At 43.5% G+C, this 22686-nt stretch overlaps 1 protein-coding gene across 16 annotated transcripts in view; it reads right to left on the reverse strand.

The window, feature by feature from the left end:
• mef2cb (myocyte enhancer factor 2cb) overlaps nt 1-22686 on the reverse strand; it is a 72140-nt gene that overhangs the window by 9297 nt on the left and 40157 nt on the right. For 4 of the 16 annotated variants that reach the window (XM_069523894.1, XM_069523899.1, XM_069523900.1 and 1 more), the window contains 4 exons: nt 21736-21939; nt 5984-6127; nt 2983-3160; nt 2115-2162 (listed from right to left, as the gene is read on the reverse strand). In XM_069523894.1, coding sequence (XP_069379995.1) covers nt 2115-2162; nt 2983-3160; nt 5984-6127; nt 21736-21939 — 574 coding nt within the window. Of the gene's footprint in view, nt 1-2114; nt 2163-2982; nt 3164-5639; nt 5778-5983; nt 6128-21735; nt 21940-22686 lie in introns of all 16 variants that reach the window. The other 12 variants (XM_069523892.1, XM_020093642.2, XM_069523898.1 and 9 more) reach the window with 5 other exon arrangements.

The raw sequence follows: 22686 nt of genomic DNA on the forward strand, positions 1-22686 counted from the left end.
TAATCAGTAAGTCATTTTGAATTGAATATACAGGCAAAAATATAAAGGATTATCTTCAGATATGTCCAATCCTAATGCTGCAAAGAAAGGGAACTCTTAAGTTTGTATTTTCTGCATGGGAAATCAAGTACGTGATGCACTTGGAGTTTAAGTAGTTTATGAAATCACTGCTGCTTTGTCTTTCAAAAATGTGTAAATGATTTTGTTTTTTGTTATGTCTGTAGTCTATGCAAGAAAATTAAAAACTAAATTTCCCAGGTTCTGGCATGACAAAATGTCAGTTTTGTGAAGTGGGAGTTCTGTTTCAGTCATGAATGCCACATCAGTTCTTGTTCAAATGGACTATTCTAACAAATGCAGAAGCCATAGACCCTGGTAACCTTTAGATACATGAGCCTATTTTTACTATCAACACATCAATCAAGACATTGAAAATATATAAGACAAGAGAGAATTTAATTGAGATCAAAATTGGCACAAAATTTTAATTATGATGAGATCTATTTGGTGAAAAAAGGTAGACAATCAGCAGTGGAATTATAACTTTACAGAAGTGGCATCTTCTTACAGGAATCCTTCCAAACAACAGGAGGACCCCAGGTAATGCAAATCCCATGTGAGTTGGGGCTTTTAAAGCTGTCATATTCTCTCTGTGCAGACATCTGAGACACAAAGGAGGCGTTGTGTGTTTTTGTGCATGTCTGGAACACACACACATAGGCGCGTTCAAAAAGACACATAACTCGGCTCCTCCTATTTCACTAAGGCCACACCACTTAAGACACTCATGCACCGGCCAGACGGCTATTGTGCGATCATCTTATCAAAACATGTGGCGAGGAGCAGAGGAGCAGTCGCTGTGGTGCCACAGTGGCCGGGCCACCTCACACTGAGTCACTAAGAGGAACATCATTAAAATGGCTGACCAAGTTCACAGAACACTTCCATCTGTGTTCTCCCACTGTTTCGTCTTAGCACACATGCTTCAGCCATCAGTGGATATTCATCACTGGGTTCCCCCCTCTCCAACACACACACACACACACACACACACACACACACACACACACACACACACAAGATTTAAGAGAGCTTTGAATGGAATCTTTTAGCTCTGACATGATTCTCTCTCTCAATGTCGTGTTTTTCGCTGCTGCTGAGCGACGCAGCTCTCACAGAGTGCCTCTGTTCCTTCTGCGCGGTGACACAAAGGCTACATTCGAATCATGCTCTGCAGCACGCTGTCGACAGAACACACGCCACAACAAACGGTCCTGTTGTGTGTGTGTGTGTGTGTATGTCTATGTGTGTGTGATGAGTGACCAGACAGAGAAACCAAGCATTGACCCCTTGTGATGGAGCCCTAGGGGCCAGACAAGGCTGCCCAGCTGTGCCCCATTGACCCCCCCCACCATTCTCCATTTTTACACTCTGCACTGCCAAGGCTGTAAAACTTAACCCTTTAATTGGGAGTCTTTTTACCATAAACTTGGGATTGACATGTCCTTGGGGACAAACCCATTGACACACAGAGGCTAACACATAAGATTCCTTACAAATGCTCCTCAAATGCGGATTGTTCCTCGCGCCAAGGGATCAATATTACATGGTGAGCCACTGAATGAATCTGGTTGCACAGATATGATAGCAGTTATTGTATGTGAAGCAAGTTTCTCTGGCAAAACAAGTTGCTCCAAATAGGAGCTATGGGTGTTGTCATTTTTTATACGTACCCAAAGCTAATAGAAAAATAAATTATTGTACGGGGAAACAGAAAATTGGACTATTCAAATCTCATCAGATTACCTGTCAGTCAATCTGCTGCTGCAGCATATACTGCAATTTTATTTGTCTCCACCCCACTTGTTCTAGCGTTTTATAGCTGAATGCAGGCAGGATGTTTCACAACCCCAGCACTGTGCAAACATTCCCAGATGAACTCCACCACCACTAACATCAACACATCATGGACAAAATCTCCATTTGGGTTTAGGTTACTATTAGTCATGCAATTTATGGCCCTGAGTAGGTGAGTGGGTGCCATGTATGTGTGTGTGTGTGTGTGTGTGTGTGTGTTAGCAGACAACTGTGTGTAAAGTAGAGGCCGTTCTTACCAGCACTGGTGCCTGCGCCAGTGGTGAGGTCAGCACCCATGAGGCCACCTGAAAGATGAAAGAGAGAGAAGAGGAAAAGAGAGAAAACCATTAGAGGATAGACACCCACGTAACATCCACTATGGCTCCTGTCTTATACCTTGCTGACCTTTCAGAAACTAACTCAATTTAATCACAATACGCTGTGTGTGTATGTGTGTCGGCGCCTCATATGCGCAGTGATACCAGAAGTAATGCTGCTTCCCACTCAAACCTTAACACTTCGAGCAACTGGACACTGCGAGTGGATACATTACACAGGCGTCCAAGAAAAATGACACATTATTATTTTTAATCCATGTGAGGTGGAAGAGTGGGAGGGTCCAGAGCGTGTGCGGTTTGGTGTGGACGCTGCGAGCGCCAAAACTCATATTTAGTTTATGCTGGCACTCCTCGGATCCAGTTGTAATGACAGGGTAAGGGTGTGGGCAGCAGCCTTCAGACCAGAGGGACAGAAAAAGGACCTTGGACAACAATAACAAACCAATAGGCCTGATTTACTTATGTCACCAAGCAATTCAGTGCCCATACATAAGGCCAGAAATGTGTAGAACCTCACGTTAAATCAATGAGACTGTGGGCTGGGGTTTAATGTGTTCTTAAATCATCAACTCTCTTTGAAGAAATCACTGAGCTGACATTATGTGAGTACATACAGGAGACTACAGATTCATTCATTGCCTTTAACTGCCTTCATAAAGAGTCTCTGTCATAAAAGAAATTGAACATTTGATGTGTTTCTATGAACATGACAGGCAGATACACAGATGGAGGGAATGACAGTGTGTACATGGCTGCATGAGTGCAAGTGAGGCTCTACCTGTATTACCTGCACTGGGGGGTCTGTGTGTAACTCCAGGAGACATGCTGTTTCTCTGTAGGCCATGGTGTGCCAGTGGCAACAGGTTGTGGTTGCCTAGGGAACCACCGGGATGGCTGTAAATGAGATTGTTCTGGTTGCTGACAGGAATGGACACGGGCATGTCGTAGCTTGATGGGGGCACGGCCTGCTGAGAAAGAGAGGGGGAAAAAATAAAAGAGACACGAGTTTGATTAGACTGAAGATGCCAACGATGGAAGTGAGTGCACAAACTAATATGAGGCCTTCGAGTAAAGGAATGGACACAGAAGAGAGAGAAAGAGACATGACATGTCAGAAACACTCCAGGAACGCAAAGGAATTCAAAAATCCTTTGACCAAGTGTAACTCCAGAAGCAGTTGCACACAAAAGAAAAGACAGACAGCCAAGTTCAAAAGGACAAACAGGGAACTAACAATAGACAGCCATGCATAGTTGAGGAGAACAACTTCTCAGAACAAAGACTAAAAATACAGGACAGTGTGGTCGGTAAGAGGGAGCACTGCACAAAACTAAAGGGTAAGCACCTAGAAAACTCCTTTCAGAGCTATTTAAATTGCTTCCAAGATGATATATGGGCTAGAAACGCTTTGTCATTGCAGCTTGATGTAGCATAGGTAGTTAACTTTGAAGGCCACTAATAACTTTATGTAAAGGAGTCAGGTTTTGCCCTTGACATTTGTCACTGTGATGGCAAAAAGTTGACGTGAGGAAACGCTCCATTTATACTTCAGGTTTATTACATTTAAGAAATAAGAAGGCTTTGGTTTACTGGGAATAAAGCCAGTGGCGTCCCACTGTTTTAAAAGAGCTAAAGATAATTCAGTCTGTCTTCACCTCACGTAAAAAAAAAAAAAGTCTGCATGAGTAGCTTCACGACTGGAGAAGTGAATGCAATGTGGAATAATTTATTTTTCTGTCACAAGGAGCTAAGGCAAAGTGTTTATAAGTGGTGGACTCAGATCTGACAGCAGTCTCATCAGCAGAGGTAGCTCTCCAGCCCCAGGCATCTAGTTTGTCATGTTTATTGTGTCACTTGGCAGAAGGACTTAACCTTGGGAGTGCCCTGGAAGTGGTTGATCCTGCATGTTAGCTTTAGGAAGTAGAAAATAGGGCCGAAATTATTGCCATGTGTCTCAGTGCCGTGGACAGAGTGAGTGCATCAGCAGGATCATCGGGCCACCTTACATGGACGAGGGATGGGTTCCTTAGCACTATACTTCATCTTCTTTAATTTTCCTTGGTCAAATATTATTTCAACACATGACTGTTACTTTAACTGTATCTCATTGTGGGGCCTCTGCGCATTTTTGCTTTTACTGCAATTTTACACAAGAGTGGGCTCGCCAAAAACTATGGATGCTCTCTTTTATAACCAGTAAGGGGCTGTCTCTGGATCCGTTTTGTATTTGTCGAAGCCTTTGAGTAATTTCTTCCATCTCGTAGTCCTAGCAGGAGTTTTCATACCTCATGACTTCTCTGTGCCATGCTTTTAAGGAGTGCCGGAGCTGTCTGTGTGCACGTTTGCGTCGGCACAAACGCCCCATTGCTGTGAGCTGTCCTTTAACTGGTGCCATCCTTCCTGTTTCACTCATCTTCCTCCTCTGCCTCTCCCCCACACAGTCCCCTCAACAGTCCCCTGCAATCCAGAGGCCCAGTGCTTGGCAGCCGCCCTGACCACACACCGAACTGCCACTTGTTGTGTGCAGAGTCCCCCACCCGCCCCCGCTGTTCCACCCCCACCATCCACACTCAGCTCTGATCCCAAACCCACCCCAGCTCACAAACCCCTGCCTCGCTTCTAACCACATCTCCCCCAGCTCCACGTGGCTTAGACACTACTGTTCTTCTCTGAATTATCTACTGTGGAATTATCTCCTTCTTTGTGAGGAAAGAGCTCTAACCATTCCAATATGTTGCTTTCTGAATGAGGGGCAGGCTAAGTTTACATAGAAGGCAGCCTCTATTTTGTGGTTTCTGACAGATGGCTATAGATTAGATTCTTCTGTAACATTGTATAATATAAATCCAGCAGCTGAAGTATACTGACATTTCTACATCCACTAACAGAGATATCTTCGAAATGGTGTTTCCGTCCTTCATTCATTTCAGAGAGAAGGAGCGATCATTAAATATTCTGTGATAAGTTTAGGCATGTGTAAACGTCTGCTGATGCTTCGTTGCCGCGGCGTCTGTCCTTGTTGTCGTGGGTGACTGATTGCTGTGTTTTGGTGCAGGAAAAAGGAAAAGCACATGCAGACCACACCTCCCTGGGGAGCCAGGCAATGCATTATGGGTAACGGGTTCAAGGTGGGGAAGCCAGTGAGGTTAAAATTTGTCATGAGAGAAAGTCTGCAATTACTTCAGCAAAAAACGCCTGCTTCTTATGGTCATAGTTATGTCAAATTAGAGGACTGTACTTCAACTGTAATCAGGGGAAATCAAAGAACTGTAATTTTTTGTCATTGTCAGTGTAAACTCACTCTCGTCTTTACTGCACTTTCACTTTGAGTATTTAGTCTGGTGGCAAACAATGGTGGTTAGCTGGGTTAGCTCAACAGTTACCAGCCAGTCAGCATTTTGTTAGCCTGCTGAGGAAGCGGCGTGGCGTCAACCCAGTACTTACAGGTATCTTATGAGTTTTAATCATGTGATCAAACTCCTCGTTAATCTGTTTGTATTTCTCCTCAGTGCGTGGGGTGAGGATGAGAGCAGACTCGAGCTCCGGGCTCTCGCCGCCTTTGTTCTCCTTCTTGCTCAACGCCTGCCAGGTCCCACAACCACAGAGACGGACGGACAGAAGGACGGAGGAAGACACAGATGAAGTGACGTAGAGATGGGTGGTGGGAAGATGTGACGAGAACAAGGAGGAGACGAGGACGAAGCAACAGAAAGCACAGGAGGGGTGGGGGGTAGAAAGAGAGGAAAGAAAGGTGAGAGGAAGACTCGGGTTCAATGAGAGGTACTTACACACAGTCTCTGTCTGCTGATCATCAGATCAATGTCCTCGTTTATTTTCCTGTACTTGTCCTCGGACTCGGGGCTATGGCCAACCGAGTCGTCTGCGTCGGGGTCTGGGCTGTCACAGCCGTTTAGGCCCTTCTTTCTCAATGTCTGCAAACAGAGCATTTATACAACATAGTTGAAGGGGTGTTTGGGGTGAGGGAACAATGACCCAGGTGAACAGCTTTGGAGAGACAAATGGTCATGAACTTTGAGGTGGTAACTTTGAGAATCGATCCTGACAACACAAAAATCCAACCAGAGTTGTTGAAACCTTGTAGAGATTTATTTAACAGAAGTACTTCTTGTTTTATTTCATGGGATATATTTACAATGTGTTCTACTCGTTAGAACAATAAAAAATCTTTGACCTTTTTTTTTTTGATGACTCATTTTGGCAGGCTTCATTCTAACCTCCGACAACACGGGGTGACATGAGGATACACTGGCTGCTTTGTGAACAAGTAGACATGCAGCTAAACACTCAGGATGGCACAGGAGGATTTAACTGCGTCCAATAACCAGACATAACAAATGATCAAACTCTTGACCAAAATGACAAATCATGGGACCTTGAAACCTCATAATTACACAGAGAAACGTCATAAAAAACAAAACACATAATTTTTATAACCATAGTCATCAGTGGATCATTAAATAGATTTGAAATACAGCGGAGGCGCTTTGAGTTCATGTGCTGTTAAATGTGGCAGTTTCTGTTTTGGCCACCTGATGGCCACCTGCCCCCATTAGAGTGGCCAGGAAACAGTAGAAGAGCAGAAAAGGCCCACATGCTCTCCACTTGAGAGAGAGAGAGAGAGAGACAGAGACAGAGAGAGCCAGCGAGAGAGGGAAAAGGAGAGAAAGAGAGAGGGAGAGACAGAGAGAGAGAGAAAGAGAGAGCTATACCACTGTCCTCTTGTAGATATTGTTGACGGTCATAACAACAGGGACAAGTTTCAGAGCAAATTAGCGTGTGTGTGTGAGATAGCAATCTATGAAGTGTGTGTCTGTGTTTGCTCGCGCTTGAGCAGGCAGGCGTGTGCCGATGCAGGTGCTGTCTTCATTTGCCTCGCAAAGTGAGTGACAAAGGCTGCGCGGCAGAAGAGAAGGAAAAAGTACAGTAGCTGACAGTTAGAAGATCTCATCAAAGCTGCCCCCCTCCTCCTCCCCCACTATCTCCCTCTCTCTCTCACCCCCATCTCCCTCCCTCCTGGCTTTAATAAAGGGAGATTAGTCTACAGGAGGAATATCACGGGCCTGCTCGTGTCTGAGCAGTCGTCGCTTCACACCGCGCTCTCCTGCTTTCATCTGAGGCTCCATATCAGACAGACATAATTAAATTTACTTTAGCACACCCTGTATTTGATGCTGATCAAGTGTGCGCGCCTCTCTCTCTCTCTCTCTTTCAGTGTATGTTGTCGTGTGTGTGTGTCTACGTGTGGGAGGGGAAAGAGGGGAATGAGTCTGTTTTTGTGTGCCTGTGTGGGTGTGCGAGAGTGGGTGTTAGCGTCAAGAAGAAAAAAAAAATGAAAGAAAGAGAGACTGAGCACGGAGAAAGGAGGAAGATAGATGCTAAGATAAGTTAATCTCAGTGAACTTCTTCCTCTCATTTGTTTGTCTCCATCAATACTCACTCACGGCAGAGATACGAGCGTGAGCTACTCCATCACAACCAGCAGCAGAAGTGACAGGGAGTGATCCGCTTGCTTGGAAAACAAATAACAATCCAGTCATCTCTCATGTCGGCACAACAAAGGCCTGTTTTGAGTGTGGTTTTAGTGAACTTAGAGGGCTGCTTTTGTGTGTGTGATAACTGTTTGATTCCTGAGGCGTCTCGTGGTGAGGCAGCTACTGTAAGCGTGTCAACATTTTGCTGGCTCTCCTCTTCTTTCTCTGAATCCTCACTTGGCCCCCAGAGTGGAAATCTGGAATTCTGAATTTGAAAGCGTCTCTCACATCTTTGACAGTCTTCAGGAAATCACACCAAACAAATCAACCAAGGCGAAGCAGGAGATCTGACTTCTAACAGACCTACAGTGAATCAGGCTCTCTCGCTCCATCTGAGGTGGATGAGTCAAAAGAACAAAGGGGTTGTAGAGGTTTAGCATGCTGTCTTTTTTGGCAAAGGCGTGAGATGTACAATTTCTGGTATTTCTTTTGTGTTAGAGTTTCGTTCTGGACTTGGCGATGCATCATGTCGAACTGACAAGAGCTGAACCCCTGGCCTTTTTTTTGCTCACATGAGGATGCATGCAAGAAACAGAGAAAAAACGACTTTTCGTCATACTTGCAAAGATTTCCACCACCTACCACCACCAGCAGCACAGAGTGCAAGAGAGATTCACTTCCATTCTAGGAAAGACAGGAGTGGGGCTTCGCTGGGCGATGAGAACGAGGGGCTGGGATTAAGGTGACATCCAAAAGGGGAAACTGAGCTGGTGGTCTTGCAGGGGGTTGGGCAATGATTGCGTTGGGTGTTGATGCGTTGCAGGGAGCCTGTGCTTGAGTGTTATATGACTTGGAAGCATGTGGCTGAGGCTCAGCTTTCCAGCAGGGCTCAGCACATTGAGGGTGCGGTACAAGGGCGCTATGCCACTCATCCCAGTTATGCCCACCTGTTAAAAGTCATCACACCTGTTGCCAAAAGTTGACACCTGACCCAACAACCAATGAGAGCTGCTGGTGTCTTCATATAGCCATAGAAGGGCCTCTAACTCTCGCACTCTCCGCCTCACCACTCCTCATCACCCTATTCCTCCTATGTTTTCCCCTTCGCTAATAGCCCACTGCTTTATCTGTGCCCTGAAGTATTTTATTGCCCCGCTGCTTAAAGTCATCAGGCGCTGCTCCAAATCACGCTTCCATGACATCATCACTATATAAGATGCATCAAAGACAAATGATCATTGGAAAAAAAAGGTATAAAGAGCTGCTATGGTAATAGTCTTTGGGGAACATGCTAATATGAGACTTAAAAAAAATACGACTCTTGTGCTGCTTATTTAATATTATGCAGAAAATATTCACCCAAATTATCATTCTTATATTAAAACTATTCAAATTTTCATGTAACAAGAATTTTCAGCCTATAATAGTGCATCATTTACATCTACAGCAATTGTATTGACCCTGTTTACACAAGTCAATTTTCTTGCCATTAATTCATTATGTGTTTTGTATTTCGCAACCAATGTAGTTAGATATAAAAAAGAAACAACTAGCAAAATGTGGACAGAGTGAAGTGGGAAGCCAGATCATAAGGTAGAAATAAAGGGGAGTTAATTACAAATTACTACAATGTGCTAGAGCCAGCTACATAAATACAGGCACGCTACAGAGTGAGCGCAGTAAATATGAACCAAAGACTGATAAAACAGATGACGACAGGAAAAACTGCTAAAAAGATGTGTACGCTCGCTTGGCTCAGTGTCTTTCTCTGTGGCCCCTTTGGAGGCTTGCTCCTAATTAAACTCCTTCTTCATGATGCTCCCTCATGACTCGACTTGTCACAGGGCCTGCGTGAAGCAGGCACAGCATAGACATGGCGTCCTACATACTTAGACACCCGTCTCAGTTCTGCACCCTCAGCTATAGGCTGGCCTGCACTCGTCTACGGACGCGGTGATAGAGGCACAGTAAGGCAACCTGGGCTAGACTTAAATAACCACAGGCTATGTTAATGGCAAAAATGGCTATTGTTTGAAATTAAGATTTAGACTTATTTCTTAGTTTGGGGTGTGGGTGATACTTTCATGTAGCTCTTGAGAGAAAACTGTGGAGGGTATTTGGGTGTGAGTTCTGGGTGGCCCCAGGGGGTCTGCTAGGGACAGCTGACGCCTGCACAGAACTCCTGCCATACCAGGACCCGTCTGCTCGGCATTCTGCCACCCTGCTCACCCTCTCTATCCGTCTATCTGTCTTTCTGCCTCCATGTTTGTGTCTCAGTCTGGTGCTCAGTCTGTCTCACTACCTTTCTGCAATACTAACATATCTCGACAAAAGCTGAGTCAAAACACTGTTGGCTTGATGGGTACATCTCTATTTCTGATAGGTTGGGCTGGTTGATGGGTTTTGTTTGGAAAGAACTGACCATTCCCCTCTGCAGTTATCTTGGCAGTGGCTGAAGGGTATGACACATTCAATATTGTGTTTATGGCCATTGGCGACAGCACGACCAGTGAATGTTTCTCAGTGTCTTCTGCCCAATGGCTGACAGCACCAGTACAAAAAGCCTCAACAAAAACAAGCAGTTTATAATAGAGCTTTTATATTTCTGCCAACACTGTATGGTCTTCAGAATACACACCATTGTAAGCAAAACCAAACCTTAGAAAGGATTTTGTTTAGTAAGGCACAAAGGGTTTTACCCAAGAAGTGTGTTTCAGCAGCTGATGGAAAACAAGTTGCTGAAAGACGAGAAGAATTTAAAAGCATTAATACCTGTGCCACTTATTGTTAATCATGTTTGCTGGGCTGTTGAAATATAAAAAAACGGTACTGGAATGAACAGCTTTTGTCTTGCAGGCTCTCAGCCTGTTTTTGTCACACAGTTAAAAATGGCAGAGAAACAGACAGATTCACTTTGACTGTGAGAGATACTCCTTGGAGACATGTGAAATGTACAGACCCTGCCTTTATAATGTACGAGCGTTTCGAGGTGTGACCACAGAGTGCAGTAATACCCACGAGAAACTTTTCTGTAGCTGGTTCAACACCTAAAAGTCAATCACAGTGGAATTTAAAATGGCACCCGAATAATCTTAAAGAAAATGTCATCCAAAGCTATGATAATTAAATTAGAATTCTTTATTCACTCAATGTAGAAAAGTGTAGAATACATTTTATCTGAATGGTGTTCACACTAACTCACAATCCTAAGAGATAAATCATGATCCTTTGGTGAGGAAAAGGTGAAAAAAGACAACTTGGAGCACTCTCACTTTTTACCAATTGACTAACTCAATTTCATCAGAGCAGATTGTTGAGAAGCAGTGTGGCTCGGTGTCAGTAGTGGGGAGGCAGTGGGGAGAAATACTGTCTCTTCCCATCACAAATAACACAATGGAAGTGGTGGTGAAGTGAATCTGCTGGAGACCCCCCCAGCACCACTGCACAATAAGCACTGGTGGCCTTGCTGGCAGCACGCAGGGATATAGGGTAATAGCATGTTTGAGATATGCTCTCATTCTCCTTGTTTTTGTCTTTTTCTGTCTGTCTGGCTCAGTCTTACTTGCTCTCGTTTTTTGTCTCTCCCCCCCTCTCTCTCTCCCTCTTTCTTTTTCTCTGCTTTTCAGAGTGGAGGGAACATCAGAGGGATCAGGCTGGCTTAGCTTATTAGAAGCAGATGGCAGACCAAAGGCAAGAAGGCCACAGTTTCATGAAGCGTGGTTTGAACATGCCAGGGCCATGTCGAGGGGCATGCCCATGGATGATGGCTGCATGGTGTGTGTTTGTGTGTGAGTGAGCATTAGGGAGGAGATGGTTGATTTTGTAGGTTATCAATCTGAAGAGTGGAACCCCCAAATCACAGTCTGTCCCTCCCTGCTTTTTTCAGTCAGCGTCTGTGCATCCCTATGCACTAGTTGGGGCAACATTTGTAAAAAAAAACTATTGCATCAATGACTTTTCAGTTATTTGGTGGCTTTGAAGCCCCTTACTCCTGTGGTGCCCTGCTGCTCTATAATCTCGAATCAAACACTTGCGCCTGGCATCCATCATCCCTGGGCAAAGTGGTTGTGTAGCACTGGTTAACTGTGTAATTACTAGCTGTTTAGGGGATATCTAGATTGCCTGAAAATTTAGAAAGGAAGTGAGAAGTAGAGCAAACATGGAGAAAAGTGTTGAAGCAAGTGAGAGGGAAAGAAAGCTGCCCAACACGGTTCCTCTAAACTGTGGCATTGTGGCGGCGCATGTGCTAAAATTGCCATTAAGAAGAAGCCGCTCGCAGACAGACAGCCAGTACACAGCACAATACCAGATGGTGCAGCGTTTCCCATATGGAAGACACACACACTAAGCACATGTCAGAATCCAACACTGTTTGCTACAGCAGCATCCCAGCCCTGGGAACAAAGTGGTCATTCAGACTAGTCACTACACTGTATAATTACCCAGATAGACATTATTAGACACAATGCCAGCTCAGTCAAACTGGATAAAGAGGGCACTTATGTCTGCACCCTCAACCTAGCCATCTTTCATCCCGTCTACGCTCCAGTTGCATAATGCGTCTCTACAAAAATAAGAGACAAAGTGAATTCGTTTACATGTTTTTCTGACTGATGTAAAAAATTACTTTGCCAAGGCCGATCGTATGAGGAAAACACAAATTTCTAAATATTTGCATCTATATCTTAGGGTGACAATGGGTTAAACTTCAATTCAGGCCACCTTCTAGTCCTTCTTTGTCTGTCCACCAATGGTCACTTATCGTCTTTTGTCTCTCCGTCTCTTATCGCGTGGTGCCACAGCAGGAAAAGGGAGCCTGAGGGAGGCCTTGAGTAACAATGACCAGCCGGGTGACCTCTATACTGTGACCTTGAGTTTCCACACCCTGCCCAAAACGGCAATCATGGCAGGGTAGGGAGGAGGGGGGCCGTGAGGCGAGGCCAGGGGGGAAGCTCTAGGCAGGGCAGGGAATGCCATCTATAAAAATAGATCTTCATTATTCTGGATTTTCCACAAATAGTTTCAAAGAACAAGGCATCATTTCATCTTAATGGCTGGCGTGAATTGTTTTGGGTTGTGTAGTGGAAAAGCATTGGCTTTTGGCAGCGTGGCCTCAGAAGTGGCCTGCCTTGTTTCACCACTCCGCACCATGGGGACCACATATTGGCACATTTCAAACAGTCTATTTTTAAAATCCCCTTTTGTTGTTGTGTGAGTACCTCAGACTTCCGCTTAAGAATACTGACCTTGGAAAAAAAAACACCTCTGACAAAGATCCAAGTGCTACTTAGTTTCTTGTCTGAGGTTCTGCTTTTCTGGGTAGAGCAGGGCGTTTGATGTGGAATAAAATGCTGAGCCTGTAGATCATGTACATTATCTGTCATCTTGTTTTTTGGCCTATTTCTAAAAAAAAAGAAGTGGAAGAGGCGTATAGTCGTCTATAAAATATGAACTCAGTTAACTTGCTCTCTTTACGTCTGGGGCTCTCACCGCAGACAGATGTTTTCTAGTGTGGCATCCTAAAAGTGGCACACTAGGAAATGGTCAATGCAAATAAAGCTATATGAGGAGACTTAACTTGGTTGTGTGAGGGTGACAACTCTGAGGATTTTCCCCTATATCCTAGTCATACCAGCTTATTAAAATAAAGTACATCAATCATATAACTTTCCAGAAATGTATTTCCTGTAATAAAAAAAGAAAATAACCACACAGGAAGCCGCTGCCTGGCAAAATCTGTGTGTTTGTGTGTGTGGTGTGGTGTGTATGTTTGAGGGGGTACAGCAACAAGTGAATTACTATCTTCTTTATCCAAAGAATCAAATGTTTATAGGCACAACAGGGTCACTGAGTGCTGGTCTTATGCATGTGGTCGCCGAGGGCAACTCGTCATGGTAGATCTTCAGAGAGAGAGGGAGAGAGAGAGGAAGAGGCTGAACGAATACCCTGATAATTCGCTTACTCACTCCTCTGTTTCAAAAACAACCCCCACCCACCATGTTTCAGACACAAGGAAGGGGGGAGTGAAAGAGAGAGAGAGAGCAATTCCAGGCCTATTCTTCTACCCTCTCCCAGCGAGGACCGCAGCTAGGAAACTATTTTTAGCTTCACCACAGACTATTTTTAGATCACTACCACTTTTTGAAGCATTTATTAGGAAAAAAAAAGAGCACATCAAATAGAAGAGCGTGATGGTGGTGGTTGTTTTGGGGGTGGTGCTTTATTTTGACCATCTAACACTCTGGTTTTATGTGGTGAGTTTTAGTACACGTTGCCAATCACACTGAAGTGTGAGAAAAATATAGTGCCTGAAAGTAAATATAGTTGGAGGAAAACATGGGCAACTGTTTCTTTCTGTTTTCCTCTCTAAATTTTTGTCTCATCAACCTTTTTTCTCTGTGCGTTAGAAGAGACAGTTTTCTATCTACAGCTACAAGTCCACGCTGAAGAGGACAGAGCAGCATGTGGACAGGAAAAGGAGGAGGACAAAGGCCGACTTGGTAAAGCTCATGATACTTTGGATGCCAGAAAGTTTTACATACAGCTCCAGAATAGACCCTGTCATGTTTTTGTTTTCTTTACCTATTGTGTTGTAGCTATAACTGTAAACTGATAAAATTGTCATTGTTATAATAACCTCCAATGTTAAAGGGGAAAAAACAATTTCCTTAAAATTCACTGTGATGGTTCACTGTAGGGATGGTATTGGTCAGGTGAAAGGCATTCGCCAGACTTTGTGCTTGGAATTGAATCATATTCCTGATGCTTTCCGATTCCTTTAAATGACATTTGGCAAACTCCACAAAAGCTGTCATGTGCCTTGTCAAAGCCGCTTCAGACCCACCATAAAGGCTTGACTGATGGAGTGCGGTTGAGATGGTCTGGCAGGTTCTCTCATCTCTGTGGAGAACTTCTGAAGCCCTCATTGAGGGACTGTTGGGTTCTTGGTCACCTCCCAACCTAAGGCCCTTCTTGCCCGGTTACACAGTTTGGACAGACGGCCAACTCCATTGGTCCTAGTGGTTCCAGACTTCTTGCATTTCAAAATTACTGAGACCACTGGGCTCCTGGGAACACTCAGAGATTTAGAAAAGGATTTATGGGCTCACCCTGATCATCACAGAGGTCAACTGAGAATTCCTTGGACTTCATGGTTTGGTAATACTCCTGACATGTGTGTGACTTGTGGGCCCTTATGTACCGATATGCATGTCCAGTTAATTTAGTTTTCCACCGATTGACTCCGATCAATTTTAGACACATCTTTAAGATAATTAAAGAAAGCAAGGTAACCCTAACCCTGACCATAATTTGAAGTGCCAAAACAGTGGTAGTGTAGTCTGATGGGCAAAATAGGCATTTTCATCTATTCAAATGTAAATCTACAACACATCATGTGCAAAAGGGACAGGGTCTGAACACTTTCTGAAGCCACTGTGTAGCTTGTACCATTGAGCTTTTTTGTAACTGAGTGTTACTCTGTGCAATATTTCCAGAACCAACCCTACCCTTGTTGTTGAGAGTGTAAACATCAACAAGAACAGAGGGTGTGTGTCTGAAAAGTTATTGACAGTGGAACAGTTTTCCTCGCCCACTCTTCAACTTCTAATTAATACAAACTCAACCCCACATACTCTACATTCTGGCCCCTTTTTTTTTGAAGATGTGCTGAATCATGTATGTGGCCTGTCATCTGAGTCTTTGTTTTAACAAACTGCTGTAGTATTAGCTTGCCAATGTCACAAGGTTAATTTACTTAGTCAGTCAAAGCAGCTTCAGACCTTAATCCTCCAGGAAAAACAAGCCATGTTGCCGATCTCCCTCTTCACTACTAAACACTGAGGCCCTGTGATTGCCGTGGCAACCCCGCCCCCGTCCTCCACCGCACGTTACACCACATGCACCCGAAACGACTCCACGCAAAATTACTGTGGACAACTGTAAAACAGGAGATATGATACGACTCCCTTATTTCTCTTGGATGCAAACACATGTAGAAGTCATTGAGGATAAATTAGTGAAGGCATTCAAGCTGGAGTAATTATACAGTCTTTGAGAGGCATGAGAAGAAGTCATTCAGTGAGCTGATCAGCACAGAAAACTCCTTAAGGCTAATGTTCTCCATGCTGTTTAGAAACCAAATAAGCATATAGAATAGCTTGCATGCTGGAAAATATTTTTACAAGAGTGAGGCAGAACATTAGCACACTGGCACTTCAGAGACGGGGATCACATGTCCCGTTGACTTGCAAAAATATAATGAGAGAGCAGAGAGAAAGGAAAGCGTTTGAAGTAATAAAGTGGGAAATTTTTGAGGTAAATGACAGTGAAATCAAACAAATTAGTCTCTGTTGTATTTAAAGTGTGTGAAAAATCCATTTTGTTTTATTTTTGGCCAAACGAAACAACATTGTGTAAGGCCTGAGAGGAAGTGGTGTGGATATGCTACAGTTTTTTTTTGCCTTCTCCCAGAGCTTCTTGATTTACTTTCTCTTTATGGTTCTCTCCCTCCTCCTCCTCTCTCTCCCTCTCTCTCTCCAGTGGACTGTCACTGTGCTGAAATCACACCTGTGCTTCTCACACATCCCGGCACATGGGTGAAACATACGCAGGGTGAAACATGGTGAGGGAGCTTTGCTGAATCTCATTAGCCAAGCGGGTAGTCATTAACAGAATGACCTTTGGAAATAATTACCAGCCTTCCTCCCCTCCATCCCTCTTTCCCTCCCTCCTTCTCTCCTTGCACTCATCCATCCCTCTGCCACCCCCCCCCCTCTCTCATTCAGTAGTTCCTTCTTGGTGAGGACAGAGGCAGAGGAAGGAGAAAATGAGTCGAGGATAGGTGGGGAGGCAGGTCCCTGCTGCTGCTGCTGTTTAAGATTACAGGGTGATCTGAACTTTGAGATTAGGTTAATCTGCTGGAAATGGGATTGGCCAACAGCCTTTCCTCTGGTTGGTAGGCAAAGCAGGCAGGTCAGCTCAGTACCAAGAGCCATGTGCCAGTCCATGTGATACTTGAGCCAACGGCAGGATGGTGTGCCACGTTGGGTGAGGTCATCGCAATGCCGTCAGATCCGCAGGGTTCAAACCAATTGTCACCATGTATGTACACATGCATACACCCATGCAGTGCAGTCAGGACTCACATAGCTACATAGGCCAGACCTACTTGTGCTTATGTGTGTGTTAGCGCACATAAGCACAAGTAGCTTAGATTTCATATACCCATAAAAAAACGGCTGTATCCTGGCATTGAGAGGATATCGCTCCCTGTCGTTGCTCACTCAATAACCCTTTAGTTGTTTCACAAACCTGTGTTCTTTGTTTCAACAGAGGGGAAAATAAACACATTGTGGAACAGGGGATTTGGCACAGCCCAAGTGTGTTGTTGGATTTGGGGCTGTTCAATCACAGCGAGAGCAAGCCAGCGCTGCTTAGGTTTGGGCTTGATCTGCAATCATCGAGAGGGGAAAGAAAGGACTCTTTCATGTGCTATTGCAATTAACAACCCCCACACTGGCATAATAAATCACCAATAAGAGCTCAAAGTGATTATTCTTAAGCAGAAATAAGGAAAAGAGAGAGAGGAAAAAGGGGAGAGATGGATCTATTCTCTTGTCATTTCCCAACAAAGCTTCCCATTTCTCCTCTAATGCCATTCACATGTCCAGGAAACCGGCCTGGCAGACAGGGAGTATAGGAAATCTATCTGCGTGTTTGAATGTTTTATCTGGAGCCAGACTCGGAGTGTACTGTAGACCTGCCAGGACAACACACTTTGGACCCGGCGCTCGTACATGCAGTGATGGAGGATCACTGGATGATCTGTGTTTGCTTTCATCAGGCTACGTGAAGCTATATGAGCACCGATGTATCTTTGAACAATTAGCATTAATTAAGAGAACCTCCCCACGTTTATGTAACAGCAGATAACTGTGCATACTACGTGTTTATTACAGTCTCCTGGGGGAATCTCTGTTGGTTTAGATACCACTGTATCCTCCATGACAATATGTGTCTAGGGATTAAATGGAAGCATTAAAAACATAAGAAAAAATAAATAAACAAGACCTCAGTTTGTCACTGTGTTTATCAGATTATTATGGGTTTCTGGGTGTCATGCATTGTGAATGTGACAATAGTAGCCGTTTTGCTCCTTTCATTTTACCACTGCGCTCAGAGGAGGGTTAGCTTTGGTTTCTTGGTCTTTTGCTTTCACAGATATTTGTGGAAGTGTCATTCCCAGCAGAGACGGTTTACAAGTGAGTCATCAGGACCATCTTTACCACTTCTCTCTCTCTCTGTCTCTCTCTGTCTATGTCTTGCTATCTGCCTGTTTCTTTTTCTTACACCATTTAATCCATACATACATATATTCAAGATACTGTATGTAAGAAGTGGATACAAAACAGGAAGACAGAGAAGGAGTGAGAGAGAGAAAGAAAGAGAAAAGCCCTCCAGCCTCTTGTAAACATGCTGTAGCTAGAGAGGCTGTAACGCTCTCAGTGCCACTCTCTCAACAACGCTAATTATCAACCAAAGACATGCTAATTACATAGAGCTTTATTGCTAATGTAGCAGGCCTCTATGCCAGCCGCCCACACTCTGAGCTCCGCTCCCCTACCTCTGCCTCTCCTCCCACTACACCTTCAGGCACAGCAGCAGCAGAATAAGAGAGTTTGCTTCTGCGTACTTCTTAAGACGAGAGCTTTCCATGAATTTTACACTATATGTCATGTATTAGACGCCATATTTAGGCTCTTGTTGTTGCAGTAACTTTGTCTTCACCCCTACATCCAACCCTTCATCTTGTACTTGACCTCGTAGTCATCATCCTGCCAGCTCAACAGGAAGTCCACTTCGCTCCTGCCTCCCCTCAAACTCAACCAACCCACCCACGTTCCTGCACCTGTGACGTAGCCTAGCATCGGCGCACAGGGCCCAGCGGGAGCGATCCAACCCACCATTCCCTCTCGCTCCCCCCTAAACCTCCTCCTCCTCCCTCGCCATGCTAAACGTGCCAGTGTCAGCCCCGTGGCCAATCCCGTTAGCAAGCCGTAGCTAAGGCTGAAGGCCTCTTCAGATCGATTTCTCCCACTGCGAGTCGCTCAGAGATTTTGGAGCCTGAGTCCTCCAGGGATCACAGTGTAGGAAGTGCTCCACAGTACTCTCCCCCACCAGGCTCTTTAGCGTCTTCCCCTGACACAGCTGTTTACACGTTAACCATCCCCTGCTCTATAATGGAGACAGTTAAAGAGAGAGCTTCAAAGCAGGAAGCTCTTGTCACAGGCACTTGCTAGAACATGTGACGATTCTCTTCATGGGTTCAGCTGGGGCAGGCTAATACACTGAATGAAGCGTGGCTGAAGGGCTTGGTGCATAAAGGATATCAGTGCTTATAGGCACACTGGGAATACGAGTTTATGCTAAATTGGTTAATGTAAATTATATAATGCATCGAGGATTATTCTTCATTCCCTCTGATATGGATTTCTTTTAAGCCTCAAACCAAGCATTGGGGAACAACATAGATGTAAACAGCTTTGCAGATTATTTTAAGTTTTAGAGTTGCACGATATAACTATGGAAAAACTGTTTCAAATAATCTAACCTTACAAAGTTGCAGCCTAACCTACATTAATAATTCATAAAAGCCATAATAATATTAATTGAAGGGACTAAGAGCTCATGCTATATTGCAGAAGAGGACAAGTTGTGTCTAGCTGATTTATTTGTGCTTCTTAATACTTTCCATGATAATGCACCCAGTCCATTCTCTTTGTTTTCGTCATTAGGTTGGCTGTATGTTGAGTGCTGTATCACTTGATGCATGAGCTACATTAACACACATACATACATACATATTTGACTGCGGAAGAATGACAGCAGTAAATCATTGCTTCCTTTGCATGGGCAATCTGTGGATTTAATGCTGTGATTGAACTTGAAGACGTCCAAAATATACTTTTCAAGTATACAGATACATTTCCAACTAGATCACTGTGCTGACTGGAAAAATGATATCACTTATTTCTATTATTGGGTCTCCATGCGTGAAGTATTTGAAAAACAATTGTCAACATCATCAATTAGCGGAATGGTGTATGAGGAACTTGTGCCAAAAATAGTGGTTTAGCAGTCAAATATTTCTCAGAGCAGAGATAAGGTTTCACAACAAATCTTCAACCACCTTAAAATGAAAATGGAAAATGTTTTCACTCAACTCAGTAAAAACCCCTCATCAATAGTTGTAAAAGTCCCGTACCAAAATACAGTCGAGAAAAAAAATAAAAGCAGAAGACAATAAAAAGAAAAGACTGACTTGAGCAACATATGGTACAATATAAAGCTGTCAGACTTAAGATACTGGTGCGCATGTTAGATGCACAGTAGGATCTTCCAGCATCTCTTTAATGTAATATTGTGTTTAAACAATGCAAATCAATACATCCAAAGGTAAGTTTGGTATTCTTTTCAGTATGATTAAAATTCTGACTGTGGATTGTGATTGTGTATGAAAAAAGATTTTGGTATGATTTTAGATCACTCAATAGTTTTGCATTTTTGCCTCTCAAAGCATTTTGACTTAAAACATGCTGGAATTTGTATTTATATAGAATAAAGGAAGGGGAAATGCAGGACCAGATTTCTCCCAAAGTGAAACACATTTGTTATCAGTGTGTAAATTCAAATGGTTTGTCGTCAGGGGCAGAGTGCCATCTGGAATAGGAGTATTCCCGGAGGACTTGTCCACCCGTGGGCGTGCAACAAGCCCACAAACACCCATATGAGAAGATAAAAAACATGTCCCACGCTGTTTGATCCTGTATTTAAGTGGCCAGCCTGCGCCAATACATTCAGTGCTGTATCTATCCTCAGTTTTCCTTTGGAACATTTAGTCTTTTTCAAACATTGAGCTGATAAAGACAAACATATGGTGACAAACGTAAAGATGATCTTTCAAATTAACATTATAAACAAAAGGGAGAACATTTGAACACAGTTGAGGTTTTTCAGACCTCTAAGCTAAAACTAAATATACAATAAAAACTTGAAAATTTCAGTATAATTTGAAATATTTTAAAACTAGGATGCATAACATGTATTAAAATTGTGGGGCAGTGGGTGAATTGAATGTGTATTCTGAATCATAAATTACATTTTCATGCTGTATTATAGTAGAATTTTCAATATAGTTTATCTGAATTGGCAAATCTAATACAAAATAATCATCATATCGCTATAAAGATTCCATGTGACAAGCAGAGAGAGAATATTTAATGTACTATTTGTTATTCATTCAGCACTACTTTGTGGGACAGGTGCAGTTTAATCTGCGAGCGTGGTGCGAGTATAAATGCATGAGCAAAAGAGCGAGGGATAAACTCTGCATGAATGCATGGGTCCCTATGTGTGTGTGGCCCAACAGGTTTGTCAGAGGTCCAGCGTGAATGTTGCATAACGGGTTCACAGTGAGAGCTTAAGGACCTGGTGTCTCTCTGTGTCATTTCCTGCTTTATCTACCTGCCTGCTGCCTGGCCTGCAAGGCTGCTTAACATTGCCTTGAGCCATACAAGTGACACGTGTCCAGACCAAGTCCGATCAACGGCTCTAAGAGGCACATCGGTGGTGACAGGACACAGAGGGCAGGCGCTGGTGATCACACAGCACAGGAGCCACTCTTAAAGGCCCGGATCAGTGATTTACTTTTATATCGCAAAGTACATGCAGCGAGAATAAGATGATTTAAACAAACATATGTTGTTGAAGTAGTTGACATACTGTGAGTCTTATACCTTTTCTAAAAGTGATTGATATTGTGACTGAACCCTTGGGGAAGACTGACGAACTATGGGAGCAATTAATTCTTACACTATGCTAGGTGTGAAGACCAAAAGAGAGAAGTAAGGGTTGCTGAATGAGTCACAAACACAGTTACCATCTGTCTACTTTTCCGTTTCTGTGTGTTTGCATGAGTGTGCGTGTGCGCGCTCCCATTCGCGTGAGTGCTTGTGCATGTGTGCCGTCTGTGTTTTCTTGTAACTCACCTCCACAATATCAGAGTTGGTCCTGCTCTCGTGGGGCTCGTTGTACTCGGTGTATTTAAGCAGAACCTTGTCCATGTCTGTGCTGGCGTACTGGAACAGCTTGTTGGTGCTATTGAAGATGATCAGGGCGATCTCACAGTCGCACAGCACGCTCAGCTCATAAGCCTTCTTCATCAGGCCAAACTTTCGCTTTGTGAATGTCACCTAGGTAAAAGATAAGAGAACAGAGAACAAGATCGATGTATAAAAATTCTAATTCTTATTAAAAGGAGGAGACAGGTTTTATTTTTATTCTCACACCCACATTAAACTGAAAATTGCCCTTACAGTCAAATCAGTCTTTTTTACCTGAAATACTGTAATTCCAACCCTAGACCTTTTCATTCTGTACTGAGTGAATAAATCTAACTTTTACTCTTTCAAATAATTAGTTCTCAGGAAAACAACATTAAAGGAAAAGCAAAGTCTACTGATTGTTCAACAAACCCTGACTGTAACAGTGTATCCTCTATACCAGGAAAAAGTTAAGAAAAAAAAGCTGGGCTTTCATTTAAGGAACTGAAAACACTCTGTCTCAGACAGATAACGGTAAGGAAGATCAGTTATTTCTTCTGCATCAAAGTGTACAGAGGTTCATCGAGGAGCATATATGTCAAGTTAAATTATCACCTTCAGATGACCTAAATGGGCTTGGTCTATAAAACCTGCTTTGTGCTCCAAAGCAATGCACAGGACTGTTTTGATCTAAAAAAAAGAAACAGACAAGACATAGCATTTTCTCACAGTGATATTAACACACATTGTTCTGTTGCCCAATTAACTGCCTCATAGTGAACAACACGCCATTGATATAAATAAAGAATGGAGTCCCTGACTCTGTTTGAGTGCTCAAATAGCAGCGATGAACATAAACCACAAAAATTGTCCTTTGTAATGGGGCCTGTTTTCTTC

Source organism: Paralichthys olivaceus, chromosome 4 (assembly GCF_024713975.1).
Source record: "Paralichthys olivaceus isolate ysfri-2021 chromosome 4, ASM2471397v2, whole genome shotgun sequence".
Taxonomy (NCBI): domain Eukaryota; kingdom Metazoa; phylum Chordata; class Actinopteri; order Pleuronectiformes; family Paralichthyidae; genus Paralichthys; species Paralichthys olivaceus.